The 21,606-nt window shown below is 40.7% G+C and overlaps 1 protein-coding gene and 1 pseudogene across 1 annotated transcript in view; one reads left to right on the forward strand and one right to left on the reverse strand.

Moving 5' to 3' along the window:
- The window catches only part of Stx8 (syntaxin 8), a 287,719-nt gene that overhangs the window by 36,623 nt on the left and 229,490 nt on the right, over positions 1-21,606 (forward strand). Inside the window, exons 5-6 of the mRNA XM_004663142.2 lie at positions 6,715-6,836; positions 19,793-19,885. Of these exons, the coding sequence (XP_004663199.2) occupies positions 6,715-6,836; positions 19,793-19,885 (215 nt within the window). The remainder of the gene's footprint in view (positions 1-6,714; positions 6,837-19,792; positions 19,886-21,606) is intronic.
- On the reverse strand, positions 9,560-9,674 carry LOC123453911 (annotated as a pseudogene).

A 21,606-nucleotide genomic window follows, 5' to 3' on the forward strand; every position in this document is an offset into this window, starting at 1 on the left:
GCTGGGGAGATGGCATAGCAGTTAAGGTGCTTGCCTACAAAGCCAAAGGACTGAGGTTCAATTCCCTCGGAACCACATAAACCAGATGAACATGGTGGCACATGTGTCTGGAATTCATTTGCAGTGGCTGGAGGTCCTGGCATGCCTATTTTCTTCCTATATCTGCCTTTTTCTCTTTCTCAAATACATAAATAAATATTTTTAAAAAATCAAAACTTAGCCAGGTGTGGTGGTGCATGCCTTTAATCCCAGCACTTGGGAGACTAAAAAGGATTGCCGAGAGTTCCAGGTCACCCTGAGACTACATAGTGAATTCCAGGTCAGCCTGAGCCAGAGTAGACCCTACCTCGAAAAACAAAAGCAAAAACATAAACAAACAAACAAAAAAAAAATCAAAAGTTAGAAAAAATATTTCATTACAGTAGGTTTGAAGATACTGTGGTAAGAAACAATTTTCCATGTCTGAGTTCTTTACTAATATTTAACGGGGCTTGTTTATTCAAATCAACAATGAAAATGTTTTAAGATTTTTTTTTTTTTTTTTTTGATAGCATTTGACACAGTGTCAGGCATTCTTTGCCCTCAAAGCACCAGCTTTGTGAGATTAGGTATTTGTATCTTTTGTTTATTTCCCAGGCCCTTGATTGGTCCTTGATGCACAGGACCTCTTCAGTATGTATTGGATGGATGGGAAAAAGGATGTGTCAATGGGTGATGGAAGGATAGATGAGATACAAAAAGAGGATAGAATGGAGTATTGGATTAAAAGAAGTTAACAGTCTATAAATAAGACTCTAGGTATTTTCATATATATGATAGGAGTTCTTATTATGGATGATCATCAAAATCTTATCAATATTGTCATAGTGATAATCTTGGATGAGCGCTGGTACGTTGGGTTATTATTAGAAATGATATTGTTCAAATGCAAATGAGAAATTGCCTTTTTCCTAAGCTATGTCATTCCCCCAACCCAACCAGGTTTGGAAATTTTGATTCCTTATATCCAGTCTAATCACCCATACTTTAGAATTTCCCTTAATCAGTCTGTTAATTGTTTCTTTTTCCTCAGTGTCATTTTTCTCATTCCCTGATTCTTCACCCCCCTCCATACCACCCACCTCAATTACTGCCCTGGCCTTTTGGCCTGCCTCCCTCCCACAGCCTCTTTTCAGTCTGATCCAGTCTACATATTGTTGCCAGACTTTGTCTCTAAAGAATTTATGTCAGAGATCTATTTTTGATTGAAATATGAGCCTCTGTTCATCTTTATATCCACAGAACCAAACTATACAAAAGTTCTGAAAAAAAGGAATTATTCTTTCATACCATAGCAATGTTTTTGTATAAGTCCAATTATGAAATAGCTTCCCTGGTCCTAACTGCAAGCCTCCCTATGGTCTGTGGATACTCAGACACTGATATTTTTATGAAATAGCTTCCCTGGTCCTAACTGCAAGCCTCCCTATGGTCTGTGGATACTCAGACACTGATATTTTTATGAAATAGCTTCCCTGGTCCTAACTGCAAGCCTCCCTATGGTCTGTGGATACTCAGACACTGATATTTTTATGAAATAGCTTCCCTAGTCCTAACTGCAAGCCTCCATATGGTCTGTGGGTACTTAAACACTGATATTTTTCCCAGACAAAACAAACATTTTCTATAGTCACTTTGACATCTTTTTGAAATGCTAAAAAAAGCTACTTCTTAGAACTCACTGCCTTTTCAATTCTCTGTTCAGTTGATAAGAATGCCCTCCCTATGAACTCTAACAAGCTCCAACTTCATTTGTCAACAGAAAGATGGATTATCTGTGCCCCTTTCATATTATTATATTTCAGTAATGTACACTGTTTTCTTTGGAGGTTGAAAATGAAATAGTTTTATACCTATAGAGGTGACTGTGAAATCTTTTGAAAAAAGTCCTAGATACCAACATATTAATGCAACATATTATTTGATAAATTCTATTTATTTGGTAAGTTCTGTTTTCAAAGAATATGGACAAAAATTGCTGATTTATTTAGAATACTATATAAGTCAGCCACTGGGGATGCTGAGGCAGAAGGATTGTTTGAGTCTAGGAATTCAAGATAGCTTGGCAATATAGGCAGACCTTCAACTTGAAAAAAAAAGAGGGTATGTATGCTATAGTTATAGCTAAAGTTCAGTTCAGTGGTAGAATAATTGACTAACATATGCTCAAGCCTGGGTTTGATCACAGAATGATTTAAAAAATTAAGTCTATTATAAACTCAAGAGCATAGTAATTAGCATTTTCTTTAACTTACTTTGCAAAGGAGACATACTCCTTATTTGTCATTCCAAAAGTAAGGTTGGATGAGGTGTTTTGCTAACAGGATTCCCTTTCACAGCAATTCTTTCTATCTGCTTGCACAATATTAGCCTTTGCTGCTCAATCTTCAAGGCAGGTAGCAGTTGATTAAGTTATTTATTTTTAAGCTCTCAAGATAACAATGTTAAATTCTTCTCCCATTGTGTCTCTTTGTGGTTTCAAAACCCTCAGTGCTTTTCCCAGTATTATTTCACAAACATTTACTGAATGCTGCTGATGCTGCTTCTCTAACATATTTTGAAGGTATGCTTTTTTGGGGGGGGTACTGGAGATATAAACATGACTGTCATGTGGCCTCTTTCCTCACAGAGCTCATAATTTAGGAAGGGAAGACAGATGAGTAAATAACTAGCTACAATCCTGCTTGATAAATGCCACGTTGGAGGTTGTGAACAAAGTGCCATGGGAGCACCAGTGAATGATTGATTTGAAGAAAGGGGGATGGGGTGGGGATCAGGAAGGACTAAGCAGCAGAAGTGACATTTGAGTTAGGCCTTAGGGGATGAATAGAATTTTGCCAGATGGACAAAAGGGTGGGGGTGGGAACACTCCAGACTCATGCAAAAACATGAGAGTGTGAAAGTTTGTGCCTTTGTCTGAGTGGTAGTGAGCAGTACGTAGAGCTGGGAAATGGGGTGTGGAAGCCAGATATGTTGGGAAATGATATTGCAGAGCTCATGGGCCATCTTATAAGACCTATGGCTTCGGGGAAGTTATAGAAGTTTTCAAATAGGGAATGCTTCTGTTTTAGAAAGTTAACATAAGATGATTTGGGTGAGGGTAACTGGGAACAAGGAGACCACTCAGAAGGCCATGACCCTCTTGTGAGCCACAGGAGAGAGGAGGAGGGTCTGAACCAAGGCTGCACCACTGAACCAAGGCTGCACCAAGGATAGAAATAAGGACAGGGCCCATCTTTGAGGGAGGCCTTGTTTACTGATGAGCTATGGAAGACAGGGACAACAACAGCAACAACAAAATGCCTTGGATGACTTGCTAATTACAGTAGCTTAGGAGAAGAAAAGCTTATTGGCTGAAAGTAATAAATTTGACTTTGCATATATTGAGTTCAGAGGAATAGCAGTTGGAGATTCTTAATTGACAAGGGCACTAATGCAAACAAGGTCACCTGGAGGAAAATGCCATGGGTAGAACTAAGTTGGAAAGTCTTTAACAGTGACTTCCAGTCAATGTTAGGGAAGGGAAGATAGGTCTTGCTGGTTTTATTATTTGTAGGGTTTCTTTTTAACTATTCATGTGTCATTTTCCCTCTACCTCCAGATTCTTGTATGTCCTGCTAAGGGCCACTGAAGTACTGAGTAGGCATTGCCCAAATGTTACGTGGATCTTAAAAGCTAATGAAAAGGAAAACCAAGAGATACAGCTTAGTACACTATTTCCCTAGCATGCAAGAAGCCCTGGGTTGGATCCCCAACACCACATAAGCCAGGCATAATGGTGCACACCTGTAATTTTAGTTCTTTGGAGGTGAAAGCAGGAAGTTCAAGTTCAGCTACATTCATTTTCGAGGCCAGCCTGAGGTAAGACCCTATCTCATAAAACAGAAAGTTTAGTCTGCATCTAAGAATACCCACAGTTGGACTGGAGAGATGGCTTAGTGGTTAAGGTGTTTGCCTGCAATGCCCGAGGATCCCCGTCTGATTTTCCAGGACCCATGTAAGCCAGATGCACAAGGGGACGCATGCGTCTGGAGTTCATTTGCAGTGGCTGGAGGCCCTGGTACGCCATTCTCTCTCTGTCTCTCCTCCCCCTTTCTCTCTCTCAAATAAATAAATTAAATATTAAAAATAATTATAAGAAAAGAATACCCACAATTTTAGTACAGTACTTACATGCTCTTATTTTGTAATAATGAAGGCACATTCCTGGTAGGCTTGGGGCATCAGCAAAATAGAAATACCAAGCAGAGATGGGAGGGGAGATTGTGGGAATTGGATCATCCTTGAAAATCTTTCTTTCATGTGGTATAGTGTACTTATATTAATATTAGGTTGTACCCAATTTTTTAACTTGTATTCTCTACAAGGTGTTTAAAGCACAACACACACATGCATGCATGTGCACATGCATGCACACACACAGTAGTCTTAATTTGACATTTTTAGGTTGCTAAAGTTTTATCTGTTGTTTTTCATCATTCGATGTGTGTGTGTGTGTGTGTGTGTGTGTGTGTGTGTGTGTGTGTGTAGGGTTGAACCCACACCCTCACTCATGCTGAGCACACACAGTACCATTTCACTCCACATCCAGCTCTTGATTATTACATTGCAAAAGCATGCCATGGGTGTCACAGATCCAGAAATGAGACATTCCAGCGTTAACTTTGGAGGAGCAAAGTCAACCACTTGTAGTGTACTCCTTTGAGTGACTGCTCAGAGCTGGTCACAGGTGCACTTTTGGTTGTGAGGTGATTGGTGAGCTTCTGGCCCACACTTGTACAGTAAGCCATGCACAGCATCACGTGTGATTCTTATTTTGACACTTATAAGGTGGCTTAGTGGAAGATAAGGGGTATGTTTTGATTGCAAATTTTCTTCTTTCCTTCCTTTTTTCCTTGCTTTCTTCCCTGTCTTCAAAGCTAGGTGACATTGAATGATTAATATATGGAATAAATCTGAAATCTGACATCTTGAGTTCTTGGGGCCTTAAAGAACATGTCTGTTTTTTGATAGAGGAGGAAAGTATATACTTTTCTGGCATGGTAAGTGGTACATTTGAATAAGAATCCAGATCTATGTGTAAAATCTTAGTCCAAAAAATCAAAAGTTTTCTTCTAAGCTGGGCATGGTGGTGCATGCCTTTAATCCCAGCACTGGGAGGCAGAGGATCACTGCGAGTTCAAGGCTACCCTGAGACTCCATAGTGAATTCCAGGTCAACCTGGGCTAAAGTGAGACCCTACCTTGAAAAACCAAAAAAAAAAAAAAAAAAGTTTTCTTCTAGTTTAGTATGGTTCCCCCCCCCAAAATGTATTCTTTTTCAAGTAACCTTAAACAAGAAATGAATTAGTGTAGCTCTTTGAAATACACTTATTTAAAATAATTTTAGTATTTTAGTGTCTCCTGTGTGTTTGATGAGTAATTGGTATCATGAAAATAGTTCATTTAGCAGGTGATTATTATTTTTCCAAGCACATGTTTTCCACGCCTGTGTTTCATTAGAGCAGATATTTGGTCTGTTTTGTGTATAGTTTCTTTTTCTTTAACACTGTTGGTTAAAAAACACCTACCACTTAATAAGTACTGAGTCCATTTTTGATAACTTACTCTATTTAATCCTTGCTGTATACTCCTAAAGTAGATATTACCGCCCATGTAGTGCCGGCAGGGGGTGGGTGGATAATTTTCACTTCATCCCTTCTGTAGTGGACACAGGCTTATCTATATCACAGGCAAAACAATAGCTCAGAAGCTATTTCTAGACAATACAAGAGGTGCTGTCAGGGCCTGAAGCCTATAAATAATGGAGAAATATACAAATACATGGAAACTACTTGGCACTATGCTTGTACATAGCAGTTACTCTTCTGCTGCTATGACATTATTATTGCTATCATTCTTTCCTCTGAATCCTGTGAGAGCTCTAATGTTAATGCCATCTCTAGGTTGGAGTAGTCAAAGAGGTTTTCATGGACAAGATGACCCTCACAGCTTTGAAAGGATGTGGGCAGGAAAAGAGTGACCCTAGATAAAGAAAGCAGAGGTAGAAATGGTGTGTTTGCCATTCCTCAGACAGTGAGACCACCGTGTCTTGTGAAGAGCTGCATATGGGTGACTAGATTGAGTGCAGTCACAGTGGGTAATTCAGAATGTGGTGGCTGAAATTGCTACCACATATTCATCACATTGGATTTGAAATTACATGTGTTTCTCTAAGCAGCCAACCCTTTAATGGGAAGTTATACTACCCTTTCTCAGGATATAATTTGTAACCACAGCATTGTATTTGCTTGAGAAATAATATCCGTACCTTTTGTGTCACATAGCTTGTCAAACTTTGTTCTACTAAGAAAGTCACTTAAAATTGACTTTGTATTTTTGAAAGTTAGGAACCCCATGTCAGTGGTTTTTGAGTTAACTGTATCTGGATTACTAGAGTGTAATGTCCTTCCATCTTGTCAACATGCTGTAATTCCCTAGGATCAGTGTTTGTGCTTTGTTCTTTCTGATATCTCTTACAGCACGAACATGGTTCCTGGTATAAACTGAGGACACAAGAAATTGTTCAAATTGAATTTTCAAAGCTTGCCGAGCTGACCACCTCTGTACTTGTGGGAGTAATTTGTAGCTGAGCTGTAGTTTTTGAGAAATGTAATGTATTTACTCTTGGTCTTAGGTCCAGCCTGATGAGTGAAGAAGCTAAGCGAGGAGCACCCAACCCTTGGCTCTTTGAGGAGCCGGAGGAGACCAGAGGTTTGGGTTTTGATGCAATCTGGCAGCAGCAGCAGATTATCCAAGGTACTGAATGCCCAGGGAGTATGAGCTTGGAAACCTTGCCAGACTGTGACTCTTGTCTTGAATCTGCCTTATCCCAGTTAGATGAGCACTGTTGGTCCTTTAAAGACTTGACAGTTTTGTGCCACAGGATACCTGAGGAATACATGGTTGCTATCACTTGTCTTGGTAACTCAAAAGTAGTGACCAGTTTGGCTTTTTGTCTTCAATTTCATCTTTCCTTAGCTTTTTGCTTTACTTTTCGGTTTTGTAGGATTTTTTTTTTTTTGCTTTTAAGCCTTTGTAACTTTCTCACTTTTCTTTTTGGTTCAGTTTTATTTATTTGAGAGCAACAGACAGAGAAAGAGGCAGAGAGAGAGAGACACAGAGGGGGGGGGGAGGGAGGGAGAGAGGGAGGGAGGGAGGATGGGTGCGCCAGGGCTTCCAGCTACTCCAAACGAACTCCAGATGCATGCGCCCCTTGTGCATCTTGCTAACTTGGGTCCTGGGGAATCAAGCCTCAAACTGGGATCCTTAGGCTTCACAGGCAAGTGCTTAACCACTAAGCCATCTCTCCAGCCCACTTTCCCAGGTTTTAAATATCAAAAGTAATACCTGCTTGCTGAGAGTTCAAGCAATATTAGGGACAGATAAGATGGAAGATTCTCTATCTAACTTCTCCAGTATACTTTTGGATTTAAATGCATATATTTTACGTAAATGGGGTCATGGGCTAGATAGCTATCTCACTGTGTATTTTTCATGCCACAGGGGTTTTGGTACTTAATATTACTTTTTTTTTTCTCATCCCAGTATACATGCTTTTCTTATCCCGTTTTCTGAAGGCAGCTGTGTTGAGGTATAATTGGCATTATCAGCAGCAGCACATATTTAACATGTATGATTTGATAAGCTTTGGCATATACATACATTTGTGAAGTCATCACTGAAATCAGCATGATGACTATAATTAGTGTCTTCTGAAGTCTGTGTGTCTCTCAGTAATCTTCCTTTTGTCCCTCCCCGTGCCTAGACAACTGCTGCTCTGCTTTCTATCACTATAAGTGAGTTTCTAGTTCTGTAATTTTACACAAGTAGACTCCTATTTATTCATTTTAGGGACATGGAGATCTGGATTTTTTTTTCTAAGCATAATTTTAAAATGCATCCATGTTATCAAGTACATCAGTATTTCATTCATTTATGTTGTACGATAGTATCCTGTTGTTTGAATTTACCCAATCTGTGTGTCCACTTATTTATTGATGGATATTTGGGTTTTGGGGACTGCTATCCATTCATGTATAACTTTCTGTATGGACATCGATTTCTATGTTTCTTAGGTACTTACAATTATAATAACTGAGTCTTATAATAGATTTTATTTTCTTTTTCTTCTTTTCTTTCTTCCTTTCTTTCTTTGGATCAAGTTCAGGAAAAAAAATTGACAAAAATTAAAAGTGTAGCATGGTGGCACATGTCTTCAATGCCAGCACTCAGGCGTTTGAGGCCAGCCTGGGACTATGAAGAAGTAGTTCCAGGTCAGTCTGGGCTAGAGTAAGACTGTAACTCAACTGCACCAACTGACAAAACATATATATTTGTTGTATACAATATGATGTTTTTAAATATATAGCTAAAGCAGGCTAACATATGTATTATCTCACATATTTTTGATGAAAATGTTTAATCTGTTTAGCAGTTTTCAATAATATTATAGGTGTGTCTAGTAGAGCACTTAAAGTCACCCTTTGGATCAGACTGAAACTTTGATCCTTTATATCTGCACACCTTCCCCTCATCCAGGCCTTGGTGACCACTTTCTTTACTTCTGTGAGTTTGGTGTTTTTAGATTTCACGTGAGATCGTGTTGTATTTGCTTTCAGTGCCTGGCTTATTTCACATAATATGATGTCCTAGGCTTATCCATATTGGTGCACATAGAATTTCCTTCTTTTTATGACTACATATATTTTCCTTATCCATTCTTCCACTGATAGACACTTATGTTGCTTTGTCTTGGCTATGGGAGTAGTGTTGTATCTCTTTGAAATATAATCTTATTTCCTTTGGATATATGCCTAGTAGTGGATTGCTAGATCGTATAGTACTTGTTACTAAGTGTGTGTGTGTGTGTGTGTGTGTGTGTGTGTGTGTGTGTGGTGTTTTAGCATATGTGTGTGTGTGTGTGTGTGTGTGTGTGTAGGTGTACGTGCATGTGTCTTATGGAGACCAGAGGTTGACATTGAGTATCTTTTTCAGTTGCTCTCTACCTTAGTTTTTTAAATATTTATTTATTTGCAAGCAGAGAGAAATAGGAGACAGATAGACAGAATAGTCACACCATGGCCTCGAGCTGCTGTAAATGAACTCCAGACACATGCACCACTTTGTGCATCTGGCTGTATGTGGGTACTGGGGAATAGAACCTGGGTCATTAGGTTTTACAGTCAGGTACCTTAACTGCTGAGCCATCCTGCCAGCCCTCTACTTTATTATTTTTTTTTCTGAAAAGTACTTCCTAGTATTTAATGAACCTCCTTGTGTCAAGCCACCATGACACAGGCGCCCCCAACACCCTTTATCTTCTCCTTAGCTCTTCTGCCGAAAATTTTGGCCTTCACACTGACAGACTGCTTAGGGAGCTTTCCTTTTGCCAGAACTTTGTCTTAGAAGAAAAAAAAAATTACAACATACCACAGCCTGGGTAAAGAGGCCCATCAACCCAAACTCGGATCTAGGTGGGGGCATGTTTCTGGTCTGGGCACTAAGAGGGACACCGACTGCCCCTACCAGCAGATCATCTCTGAGGTCGAGCACACCAGGACAAGTGCCATGTCAGGATGTGACTCTAGTCTCGGCTCCACCTTGTTTCTTGAGACAGGTTCTTTCACTGAACCTGGAGCTCACCAGTTTGGCTGGACTGGCTGGACTAGCTGCCAACAAGGCGTACATACTGTGCTGGCGCCACCTTCCCAATGATAGGATTAGAGGTGCACACTGACATGCCCAGCTTTCTTTTCTTTTCCTCTTCTGATCCTCCTCTCCTTTCTTCCCTCTCCTCTTCCTTTTCCTCTCCCCTCCTCTCTGTTTCTCACCTCTCCCCTTCCCTCTTATCTCTCCTTTTCTATCCTTTCCTCTCTCTTCTTCCTTCCTCTCTATTGCTCCCCCTCTCCTCCCCTCCCCTTCCTCTTCTCCCTTCTCCTCTCCTCTTCTCTCCCTTCTCTTTCCCCTTTTCTTCAGTCCCATCCCCTCTTCTGCCTTGCTTTTGGTCTCGCTAAGGGAAACACTTATTTGAATATGAATTATTATGCTTTTTTCTTCAGTATTGGACATGTTTTATTTTTTAGACATATTGTGAGTTGCTGTAGGATGCAGTTGTTATTTGGCCCTAGCTTTCTAAGACAGATTAAAGGGGTGTATTTGAGAGTATGAATCAGCAAAGCATTATCTAGGAACCAGATCTGGCCTAATATCTTATTTTTATATGGTGTGCAAATTAAAATGGTTTTGAAATATTTTAAATGGTGAAAAATAATCAAAAGTAGGATATTTTGTGACTTGTAAAAATTATATGAGATTTAAAGTTTAAGACTCATAAATAGAGTTTTCTGGGAACACAGCCATGCTCATTCATTTATACATTATCCATAGATGCTTTTCTACTTGCAATGGCAGAGTTGAGTAATTACTTTAGGGACCATAAGAACCACAAAGCCTAAAACACTTCCTATGTGGCCCTTTACAAAAAACATTTGTGACTCCAGACTGTCAGTAATTTACTGCACCACTGAGCCAAAACCATTCTGAGTACTCCACATGATGGTCCATGAGTAACACGGTGACCTGGTTTCTGAGACTGGGTACTATGTCCGACCCTGGTTTTGTGTAGGCCATCACTTTTTCTGTCCTTTGGCGTGGTTTTCCCCAGCCTTGGGTCCTTCCTGACTACTCCTGTGAGCTCTGAACAGCACCCAGCGAAGACCCTATGCAGATGCCTTGCAGGTCTCCAGCGCACTTTCTGGGCATTTCTCCTCTCTCCAGCACTGTGCCAGCATGCTATAGCCATCTGGATCTATGTGGACTCATCTGCTGGGCCACCCCTGGTTCTCCAGCACCTCATGGGATTTTTGTAAGGCACCAATCTGTGTAGCCTCCAAGCTCACCTCCTTTGGTTCTGTTCTTTTAGAGATAATTGTCTTGGTTCTGGATACATGTTTCTTAAAACAGTGGTTTTGAAGATTTTTCTTATTTTGTTCCAGGCCAGAAGGGAATCTGGTCCCTGCCATTCCATCTTGACCAGAAACAGGAGTCAGATTCTACTTTGAACTGTCTTTTCACAATGAAATAATCTGAATGTAAATGAGACCCTGACTCTGTCTCTTTTTCTTGTTTTTACGTATGTATGTAATGTGGTGTGTGGTGTATTCACATGGATGTGCGCTATGGGCTTTGCAGTGCTCCTTGCCTGTGGGACAGTGCTGGGAGGAGGTTGGGACTTGCATGCAGTGGCTGAGAACATTAGGTTTTCTGCCTGCTTCATTGCTCTTCCATTCGTTCTTATTTTGGGCTTGAATCTCTCGGTGACACCTGAGGTTTCTGTTTGTTGTGAGCCTGGGTGATTACCTGGTCTTTCTTTCTTTTGTGGGACTGGGGTTTCAGGTGTATGTAGCCATGCCATCTGTTTTATGTGGATTCTGGATATTTGATACTTGTGTGGTGTGGTAGTTTGAATGTGTGGCCCCACACATTCACTTGGGTGTTTTATTAAAGTTGAGCTTGCAATATGAGCTCCTAACAGGCAGATTCTTACTATGGAGGGTATGTCATTGGGGGGAGGTGTAGATATTGGTGTCTAGCCCTAAAGTGTGTTTGGGGGTGGATCTTAAGTCCAGCCCTAAGGTATGCTGGAGAACAGTTTGGAGCTCTGGCTGTTCCTGCTTGTTGGTGTGCGGCTGCCTGTTGTTGCTTGGATGTATAGACCTGAGCCAGTTTCTTCTGCCATTGATGGTATTCCCCTGGGACTTGTAAGCCTGAAATAAACCCTTTTCTTCCATATAAGCTGCTTCTGGTTAGATGTTTGTCCCAGCAATGAAAAACTAACGGGAACATGCAGAAAGCACACTTTCTGGCCGAGCCATCTCTCCATCCCTGTGTCTATAATTGTATAAACCTCACCAATTTACTCTTTGAAGGCAAGTGACAAAATGAAAAGCAGCTTAGCCTGACATGTAGTGCAGTGACTCGCGTGCGTGCGGTGCTTTGTTCTGTAAGGGGTTGGTTCTACACCACTAGTATGAGTGACGGTTTCTGGCATTGTTGCTCTTGCCAAAGAAAGCTGTTTTCAGCCAGGAAAAGTATTTTCTGTCCCTGAGAAGGGGCTCTCCTGTGGGATTGCTACAGATTGGGTATGACATGGTGTCTCCAAAACAGCATCTGTATTGAGATTTTCACACTTGACAAGCCTGTTGCCTTTGGGCTGGGTAGGGGGTTGCGGGGCATGAAGGAGTTAGGGAGAGGAAAAGTTCATGTTGCTGGTCACTTTGTTTCCCTATTCTTACCTTTATGTTGCAAAATGCTAGGGTCCCTTACTTGCTTTGCTAGCAAGCTATTTTATAAGAATAAACACAAACATGGAAATGATCTTTATTTATGTGAGTGTGCACATGCACACTTGCCAGCATGCATGTGCCAAGGTCTATGGCTGCTACAAGTGAAGTGCCACCTTGCATCTGGCTTTACATGGATGCTGGAGAATTGAACCCAGAGCCGCAGGCTTTGCACGCAAACACCTTTACCAGTTAGCCATGTCCCCAGCCCTGGAAGCACTCTTTACCCCACGCACTGACTGGATGTTTATCTGCTGTGGGCGTCTGTGGTGTGCTGAGCTTGCTGTGGGCTCTGTGTTGTTGCTGCATTCTGTGCTACTTAAGAATGGGCCATAAAGGAGATTTCTGGCTTCCTTTTTGCCCATGGAATCTGTCAACCATTCTGTACTTAGGTAGATTCTTAGAAACACTTTGGAAATCCTCCAAGACTAACAAATTTATCAGTAGAACTTGGACTTGAGAGCAGTGAGTACCTTCCTTCCCTAACCTAGAACCTTGTCACTGTTAGCCAAAGCCAGCTTCTGGGCCCCTAAAGCAGTAGCTTGGGCCAGGGCAGAAGATGACTATGGTAATGACGGTAGCTTAGCACCTCAGAATGCCCAAGGTGGAGCCAAGGAAGGAGACTGGTTAGTGCAAACTCTTGTCCCAGAGTTGGAAGCAGATCCCGGAGATGTGTGGAGTTCTCCACTTTACTCAGGGAGTCTCTGTTGATGAGCTTTCTAAATTAGTGCACATCCAGTCTTCTCGTTATTTCCTAGATGTTATTTGTAAATTTGAGCAGAGAGTTGTGCATTGACTTGAGCTCTTAAGGTCTTTAAATATTTTCATATGAAATGTGGGTGGGAAAGGCTGCCAGCCAAGCTCCTTGTTGCAATGAGAACTCTGGGATAATCTTTGAATCCTTGTAACCACTAACAGTCTTGACATCTCACTTGGAGGATACTCTTTCCTATAGCTGTCACATACACTATGAGGATTCTTTCCTAAAAATTTAAGGCTGAATAACAATAAAAATGTCTGTTCTTGTAACTTCTTGTAAGGAGCTTTAATTTCTTCCTTTAGCTTGCTTAGTCTTTCCTCAGTCTGCTAACTTTTCCTTCTCCAGGGAGAGCCTGCCATACATCAAGTATGAGAAATTCTGTTGCTTCTCTGAGCATTGAACATCACAACATCAACCGCTGTTTTTGCTTCCTAAATTTAGAAGGCCATGTAGTGTTGGCCAGTGCCTTTCCATCTGGTAAAGACTCTTTCTTCCTTCTAAAAATCTGAGGTCATTTGCTGGTGTAAAACAGCATGGGCTGCATTTGTAAGGTCTTGGCTAACATGGTAGTGCTCTGTACCACGAACTTGGCTCCCGTTTCGGCAAGGATAGGAAAAGAAGACACCTTCTCAGCTCTTAGGGTCCTTGTTATGTGCTCTGACAGGCCTTGAGTTCTAGAGACTGTCCCTCACCCCTGTTTGTGGGGCTGCGGCTTTGTACATGTTAGGCAAGTGCTCTATCACTGAGCCATGTTCCTAGCTGCTTCTGTTTTATTTACTTGTTAAAATGTTGATTACTTTTTGCTGTGGAAAAATTTCAAAGACATAAAAGTAGAGCAAGGTATAACTCAATTTCTCCCCTGTCCTGCTTCAATAATCATCTCTACCCATAGCCACTCTGGTTTCATCTGTATGTCCATCTGCCTACCTGTCCCTGAGGTTGCTTTTGAAGTGAATCCCATACATTGTGCCATTTCATTGGTGAATATGTCAGAATATCCCTGTGTTATTTTAAAAAAAAGCCGCAATGTGATTACTACCTCTATTTAATTAAAAGTAATTCCTTAATCAAACATATAGTCAACATTCTAATTTTCTTGATTTTTCTGTTTTGTTTTAGATTATCCAGTTCAGGGTCTGAATATAGGCCATGCATTGTGACTTATGTATCTTAACAAAATATGAGATCCTTTTCAAATGCTTTTTTTCCCCCCTCTCTCTCTGCAGTTTCTTGGCTAAAGAAACAGGATCATTTACCCTATAATTTTCCATTATCTAGCTTTTGTAACTTGCAGCCTCATATGTAGTTTAACATATTTTTTGGTACCAGATATTTTCTTTAAATTGAGAGTTAGATTTAGTGTCTTGATCAGAATCAGGTTTGTTATTTTTTACACAATACAGTCTTATGATTGTCCCTTTGTTTTTTTCTCTATAGCCATCAGACTGTCCTCCCACAATTGAGTGATATTTATTTAACGGATGGTTTTTCCTAAATGTCTAAATATAGGAAGTATCTATTCACCTAATTGTTCCAAAGGGATTTTCAAAAATGGATTACATTAGTGCTGCCTTAATAAATTAATACACACTTAGTGACTTAAACATATATTATGTATAGTTCTCTTGGGAGCTCAGATCAAGGTGTCAGCTAGCTGTCTTCCTTTCTGGAGGCCTAGGACAGAATCAGTTCTCTTGCCTTGTCTGCTTCTAGAAGCTACCCATACCCCTTGGCTATAGTCCTTTAATCTTCCTTCATGTCTCCCTCTCAAATTTCTTAACCTTAACCACATCTGTGGAATCCCTTTTGCCATAGAAAGTAACATATTCACAGTCTCCGGCGATTAGGACATGGACATTATTCGGGGCTGGGGTGCATTATTCTTCACAGTGACCATTCATGTTAAAATCCATGTCACGGGCTGGAGAGGTGGCTTAGTGGTCAAGGCACTTGCCTGCAAAGCCAAAGGACCCAACTGGGTTTGATCCCCCAGGACCCACATAAAGCCAGATGTACAAGGTGGCACATGCGCCTGGAGTTTGTTTGAGGTGGTTAGAGGCTTTAGCATGCTCATTCTCTGTCTCTTTGTCTGCCTCTCTCTCTCTTAAATAATAAGTAACTTTTTTTTTAATGCACACCATTATAAAGGTGAAGGATGATTCAGTATGTGGTAGATTGCAAATAATTTATTGTGATACTGTAATGCCTTGGATTCTGTGATTGAGTAAAGCAGATTGTGGAAAGTGATCTGACATTATGCCATCCGAGGTGTGCTGCTTACAATGGATTGTGTGCAGTGAGTCTTGATTGCTGATGTTTTTGTAGATAGCTGTATTTTAGGTTGATAATTATTAAGTGGCCAAGCCACCTCCCTTAGAAGTAGTGTTTTAGAACTCACAGAAGCTCAGGTCATTGATGTAATCATTTTTGCCTACTCAGCATCTAGATAATTGTATCTTCTTTGGATTAAGGGATGAAAATTTTATGCAACAGTGACACATGCTTAGAAGGTGCTGTGGTTGTAGGGAAATGGACTGAGTGAAGTAGAATTTCTAGTCTTCTTTCTGTTGTGCTTTAGTGAGGTAACCTCTAGGTAGCCAAGCCAGTCACATTTGAGACAAGTGTTTTCCATTGACAGTCTGCATCCGTACTAGATAAGACAACCCCTGACTTCAGTGACTCTTTTCCTTATGGAAGACTGTAGAGGAAGCTCTTTTACTTCACACTGACACTCCATCTCTGGATTATCCTTCGATGCATTTAGACGGACTGACTGTAACATAGACACCCTTCAGCAGCGCTAGCTTGATGATAGATTGATCTTGGAGGCCATCCAGGAGCCTGTTACTAAGGACCTAAAGGACCTCATTATAAAGTGATTTTGCTATAAAATGGTCCCTTGGAATGGTCCCTAGTGACAACAGGTCATTTATAGTTTTAAGAAGTACATAGTGTCAGAAAGTGTCACTAAGGGGGTTCTACCTCACACCTTTTAGTTTAAATAAATTCCAGATGAATCAAAGAAGTGTAATGGTTTAATTCCATAAAATTACTTGGATAAAATATAAGTAGATGTTAGTGTGATCCCGAGTAAAAAGACCTTTGTGGTTTTTGCTTTCATAGATAAGCCCTTTTGTGGAATAGCCATTAAAAACCCATAAAGAAATGAAGGTGCAACTGGCATGTTACTGCCTTTAGCTGGAATATTGCTTAGGTGAAAAGCCAATACACTGTGCTTCATAGTCTCTTTTTAATGTACCTGAAGGTAAAGGAACAAAGCTCTTACAAAGACATCACTGAGACTGCCTTGTTTGTCAAAGTTTAAAGAAAGGACCTTGAGAAGCCAGGTGTGGTAGCATACCCTTTAATCCCAGTACTTGAGAGGCTAAGGTAGGAGGAGTGCTGTGAGTTCAAGGCCTGCTTCGGGCTACAGAGTGAGTTTCAGACCACTCTTGGCTAGAGTGAGACCCTGCCTTGAAAAAAATGAAACAAATAGCACTTTAAATAACTTGAGTTTATCTCATTTTTCTCTTTAAATTTTCAAAAATGAAAAAAATTAAACTACTTAAAATTAAAAGTTTTAAAACAAAGATACTATTTTCTGCATACCTTGCTTTGTATCTTGCTTTTTAATAGCACATGGATCTTTAATATTAAAATATATGTGAACAATATGATTTTTCATGGTTATATGGATATGCTACAAAATTTAAGCAAATCCTTGTGCTTGAGCATTTTGGTAGTTTCTAAAATTTAGCACTCTGGGTCCAGTCAGTAGGGAGAAATGTCATAGGCAGAGTTTTGTTCATGAACTGTAATGGGGTTAGTTGTAAGGGAATAGCCAACAGCAAGTTAGGGGAACTGGGAAGAAGACAGAAATAGCAGGTGTGAGGTACATTCCCAACTCACAGGCTGAGAGCAACTGTCAATGAAAAGCCTCAACCCAAACGCTGAGCCTGGGAAGTCACAGACTGTTACAATGAAGCTACTTTCTGTTTCTTCTTGTGAAGCACCCACGGGGGCTCATGTAGGGTGCCATTGTACTCTGAAGAAGCTGTAAATACTGAAGGAATCTGTTAGGCTGGAGGGTTGGCATGCAGTGCAGTGGTAAAATGCTTACTTAGTATTCCAAGCTCTGGGTTTAATGCTAGTACCTGCACCAAAAAAAAGAAAAGAAAAAGGGAAAGGAGAAGTATGAATGGAACAAGTGAGCTAGAGTCAGGAAGCAGTACTCTGGTTTTGGGAAAAAAATAATGGGTTCCAGAAAAAGTCTCAGAGTAGTCAGAAGGTAGACCTGTAGCTAAGAGGCAGTAAGTTGATACCCGGCACAAAAAACAAGCAAGCAAACAAACACACACAAACAACAACAACAAAACCCCAGAGCTTCAGGGAGAAGCCTTGTAAAAGCATTTTTGGGTATGATCTGAAGTTTCTCTCTTTTCTTTCCTTTTGTTTTTTGTTTTTTTTGAGGTAAGGTCTTGCTCTAGATCAGGCTGACCTGGAATTTACTATATAACTTAGGGTGGTCTTGAACTCATAGTGATCCTCCTACCTCTGCCTCCCAAGATCCTCTTACCTCTGCCTCCCGATTAGTGGGATTAAAGTTGTGCACCACCACACCCAGCTGAAGTTTCTTATATCCATCCCTAGATTTAGAATGGAGAGATTAAGGTGGACACAGTTTGCTCTGGAGAAAGACTTATGTCAATTTGTTGAACTTCTTTCTCTATTACATAGTACTTGGGAACTACAAGTTCTTCACACTACACTTATGTGTCATTGCTCTTTTTAATATTTAAAATTATGATAAGCCCCCTAAATTTCATTATTGCTCTTCATTTGATTTTTTATTAATTAGCTTTGTACTCAGTGAATACAGTCAATTTGGTACCATTATTAGGCTCATCCATTACCTACCCCCTCCCCGTTGGCTCCTCCTTGTTGAGGTATATGGGTCATGCATTCTGGAGTAAGCCCACAGTTATGGGTAGGATAAATGTCTGCATATCTTGACCCAACATGTGGCTCTGACATTCTTTCCACTCCCTCTTCTGCAAAATTTCCCTGAGCCATGTCAGGTGCATTTTTGGTCTGTTTCAGTGATGAGGTGTTGGGGGCCTCTGGGTCTCTGGATCTCTGATTTGGTAGGAGTTGATTTTTCACTGTGTTGATCTCCTTCACCCTTGTACTGGTACCCGGTATACCAAGAAAACAGCACTCTTGCTTATTTTGCCAATTGTCCTTAGTTTCAGCCAGGGCCCTTTTGAGGTATGATGGGGTGGCTCTGTCTCCTTAGGATCTACATCTATCTGAAAAAGAGAAGCAGATTCTCCAATGGAGAGTAAGTTATCACCAGACAAATGAGATAACCCTTACATTTTTATAGAGAATTTAATAGGTGTAGACCCTCTTGTAGCCCATGATTGGTGGTAGCTTGATAGTGGAGAGCAGGCTTATGTTTGGATATGGTCTGACTTGTTTCCCAGCTCCAGCTATGGGTCCAGTACCACTGAGGGGATCAGCTAGCCGAATCAAGAGCAGTTGGTTTCCCACCATGGCTGTGTGCCACTTGTTTGTTTTCGTTTTTCTGAGGTAGGGTCTCACTCTAGCCCAGGCTGACCTGAAATTCACTGTGTAGTCTCAGAGTGGCCTCGAACTCATGATGATCCTCCTACCTCTGCCTTCTGAGTGCTGGGATTAAAGGTGCGTGCTACCATTCCTGGCTTTATTTGCATTTTTAATTAATAATGTTAAAGCTATTACGTGTTTACTTTCCCTTGGGGCAAGAGCCTGGGGATAGAGCTCAATTGGTGAAGTGCTTGACTCACAAGCATGAGGATTTGAGTTCAGTTCCTAATATGCACGTAAAATTCTGGCCTGTAATCCCAGCTTTGAGGAGGTAGAGACAGAAGGATTCCCTGGGTCTCATTGGTGAGCTCTAGGGCAATGACTGCTGGAATACCTGATGAACGACACCTGGGGTGGTCCCCTGACCTCCACATTATCCATCACACACAAATATACCTGCACACCTGTGTTTCACTCCCACCCCCGATGCTTTGGTACATTTTCTCTATTTTTAAAAAATATTTTATTTTATTATTTATTTATTAGAGACAGGCATAAGGAGAGAAAGAGAGAGAAAGGGCAAGCCAGGGCTTATAGCTACTGCAAACAAACTCCAGATGCATGTGCCACCATGTGCGTCTGGCTTACGCGGGACCTGAAGAATTTAACCTGGGTCCTTAGGCTTCGCAGGCAAGTGCCTTAAGTACAAAGCCATCTCTCTAGCCCTCTTTCTCTATTCTTTATCCATTTTAAAACTTGAGACATTGCCCTTTGATTATTGATTTGTAGGTGTTATTTATGTATTATATACCAGAAAACGTAAATGTTTGTGTAGCCAAATCTCATTTCGTTTTTCCTATTTAAAACTTCTTCAGGAAATGTTTTTACTATGAGGTGTAAGTTAGGTATTTTAGTCTTTGTTCCAGTAATGTTAACTATTCTGTCTCTTGTATTATATATTGAATTGCATTACTTTCCCATGTGTTTGTGTTCTATCTATATAGATATCGGTAGCTATATATAGTTTTTCTTTTTTCTTTCAGAACAGGATGCAGGCCTTGATGCCCTTTCCTCTATTATCAGTCGCCAAAAACAAATGGGGCAGGAAATTGGGAATGAACTGGATGAACAAAATGGTAAGGACAAATCTAAACTTGATCAGATCTTCCATTTATTATAAAAACTACAGACTCAAATATTTGTTGGATAATTGTAATAGTATATGTATGGCATGTGACTTGGTTTGATATCAGTAGATTGTGATTTTTTTTTAAAGGATTTTATTTGTCAGAGTAGAGGTAATATGGGTGTGATGCAAGGCCTCTTGCCACTACAAATGAGCTCTAGACACATGCACCACTTTGCGAGTCTAGCTTTATGTGGGTACTAGGGTATTAAACCTGGGCCTGCAGGCTCTGCAAGCAAGAGCCTTTAACTGCTGAGTTATTAATGTACTTGATGGTGGTTTGTGGCCAATTTAGACTGTAGTTATCAAATGTTGCATAAATAAATGTGACTAAAAGATTTCCAGTTCTCAATGGTTTCTTAAATTTAACTAATTATATTTGGCTTTCTTGAGAGAGGGCTTCACTATGTACCCCTGTCCAGCCTAGATCTCTTTCTTTCTCTGTCCACACATACACACACGTACATATGTACATACTTACATACATGCATATATACATACATACATACATATATACCAGGCTGGCCTTAAACTTGGAACAATCTTATGTCTGCCTCCCAAGTAATGATATTACAGGTGTGTGCCACTACTCTTGGCCTGACTGCTTTTAAAAATACTTTGGGTCTGGGAGATAGCCCCACAAACCTGCAGACCAGAGTTCAAATCCCCATCACCCAGTAAATCTGGATGCAAAAATGGCACATACACCTGTAATCCCTACACACCTGTGGCAGTGAGAGATGGAATCAGGAGTTGCTAAACAACAAGGGAGACCCTTTCTCAAACAAGGTCAAGATTAAGAGCAACATCCTGAGGTTGTCCCCTGCACACATGATGTGGCATGTATGTGCTCACACACAGTCATGCACACTCATAGGTATCCATACACACAAACAAATGAAACAAGTACCTTGTGTATGAACTGTTTATCTTCAGAGCTTTTCTTTTGTGTTGGTGTGAAATTTCTCAATGCTTTGTATCCATATCTATATTGTCCATATAGACATATCTATATTGTCCATATAGACATATCTATATTGTCCATATAGATATGGTATCCATAGCTACATAGATAGTTGTCTGTCTCTCTCTCTCACACACACATTGGTACAAAACATGATGAGGCTGTGGGGCCTTGTAATATCTCTACACCCAGGGGAGTTTTCTCTCTTTCCATCATAAATCGCAGGCTGCAGGACAAAAACTGTTCGAAGATGTTTGTTTGGGGCATGATGTGACAAGCGTGGTTTGAGACAGATAAACCTGCACACCACTGCAGTCTGGAACCTTGAGAAGAGACTCCTTGAAAGACTCTTGTGCTTGAGTGTGGGTTGAGGTTAAGAGCTTGGATAAGAATTGTAGTAGTAGACATAGAGAAGAATCAGGATGCATTCAGGAGACTGCCAGTGCCGGAACATGTCAGGCAAATTGAGAGGAGTTAACTGGTTTCTGAGCAGAGTGTAAGTCTAGATTAGACATATCCAGTCAGAGGCGCCAGTGAGATACGTACGGTACCAGAGCCTGGTGAGACAGGACAAGGAGAGATTGGAGAAGCCCTGCATGGAGGTGGTACGTGAAAGCCCCTGACAGGTGGGTTCCACCAAGCTAGCATTTGTGGGGCGCCCGCTGCTTGTTCAGTGCTGTCAGCTACTTTGTCTCCTCACAAGATCG

Source organism: Jaculus jaculus, chromosome 12 (assembly GCF_020740685.1).
Source record: "Jaculus jaculus isolate mJacJac1 chromosome 12, mJacJac1.mat.Y.cur, whole genome shotgun sequence".
NCBI lineage: Eukaryota > Metazoa > Chordata > Mammalia > Rodentia > Dipodidae > Jaculus > Jaculus jaculus.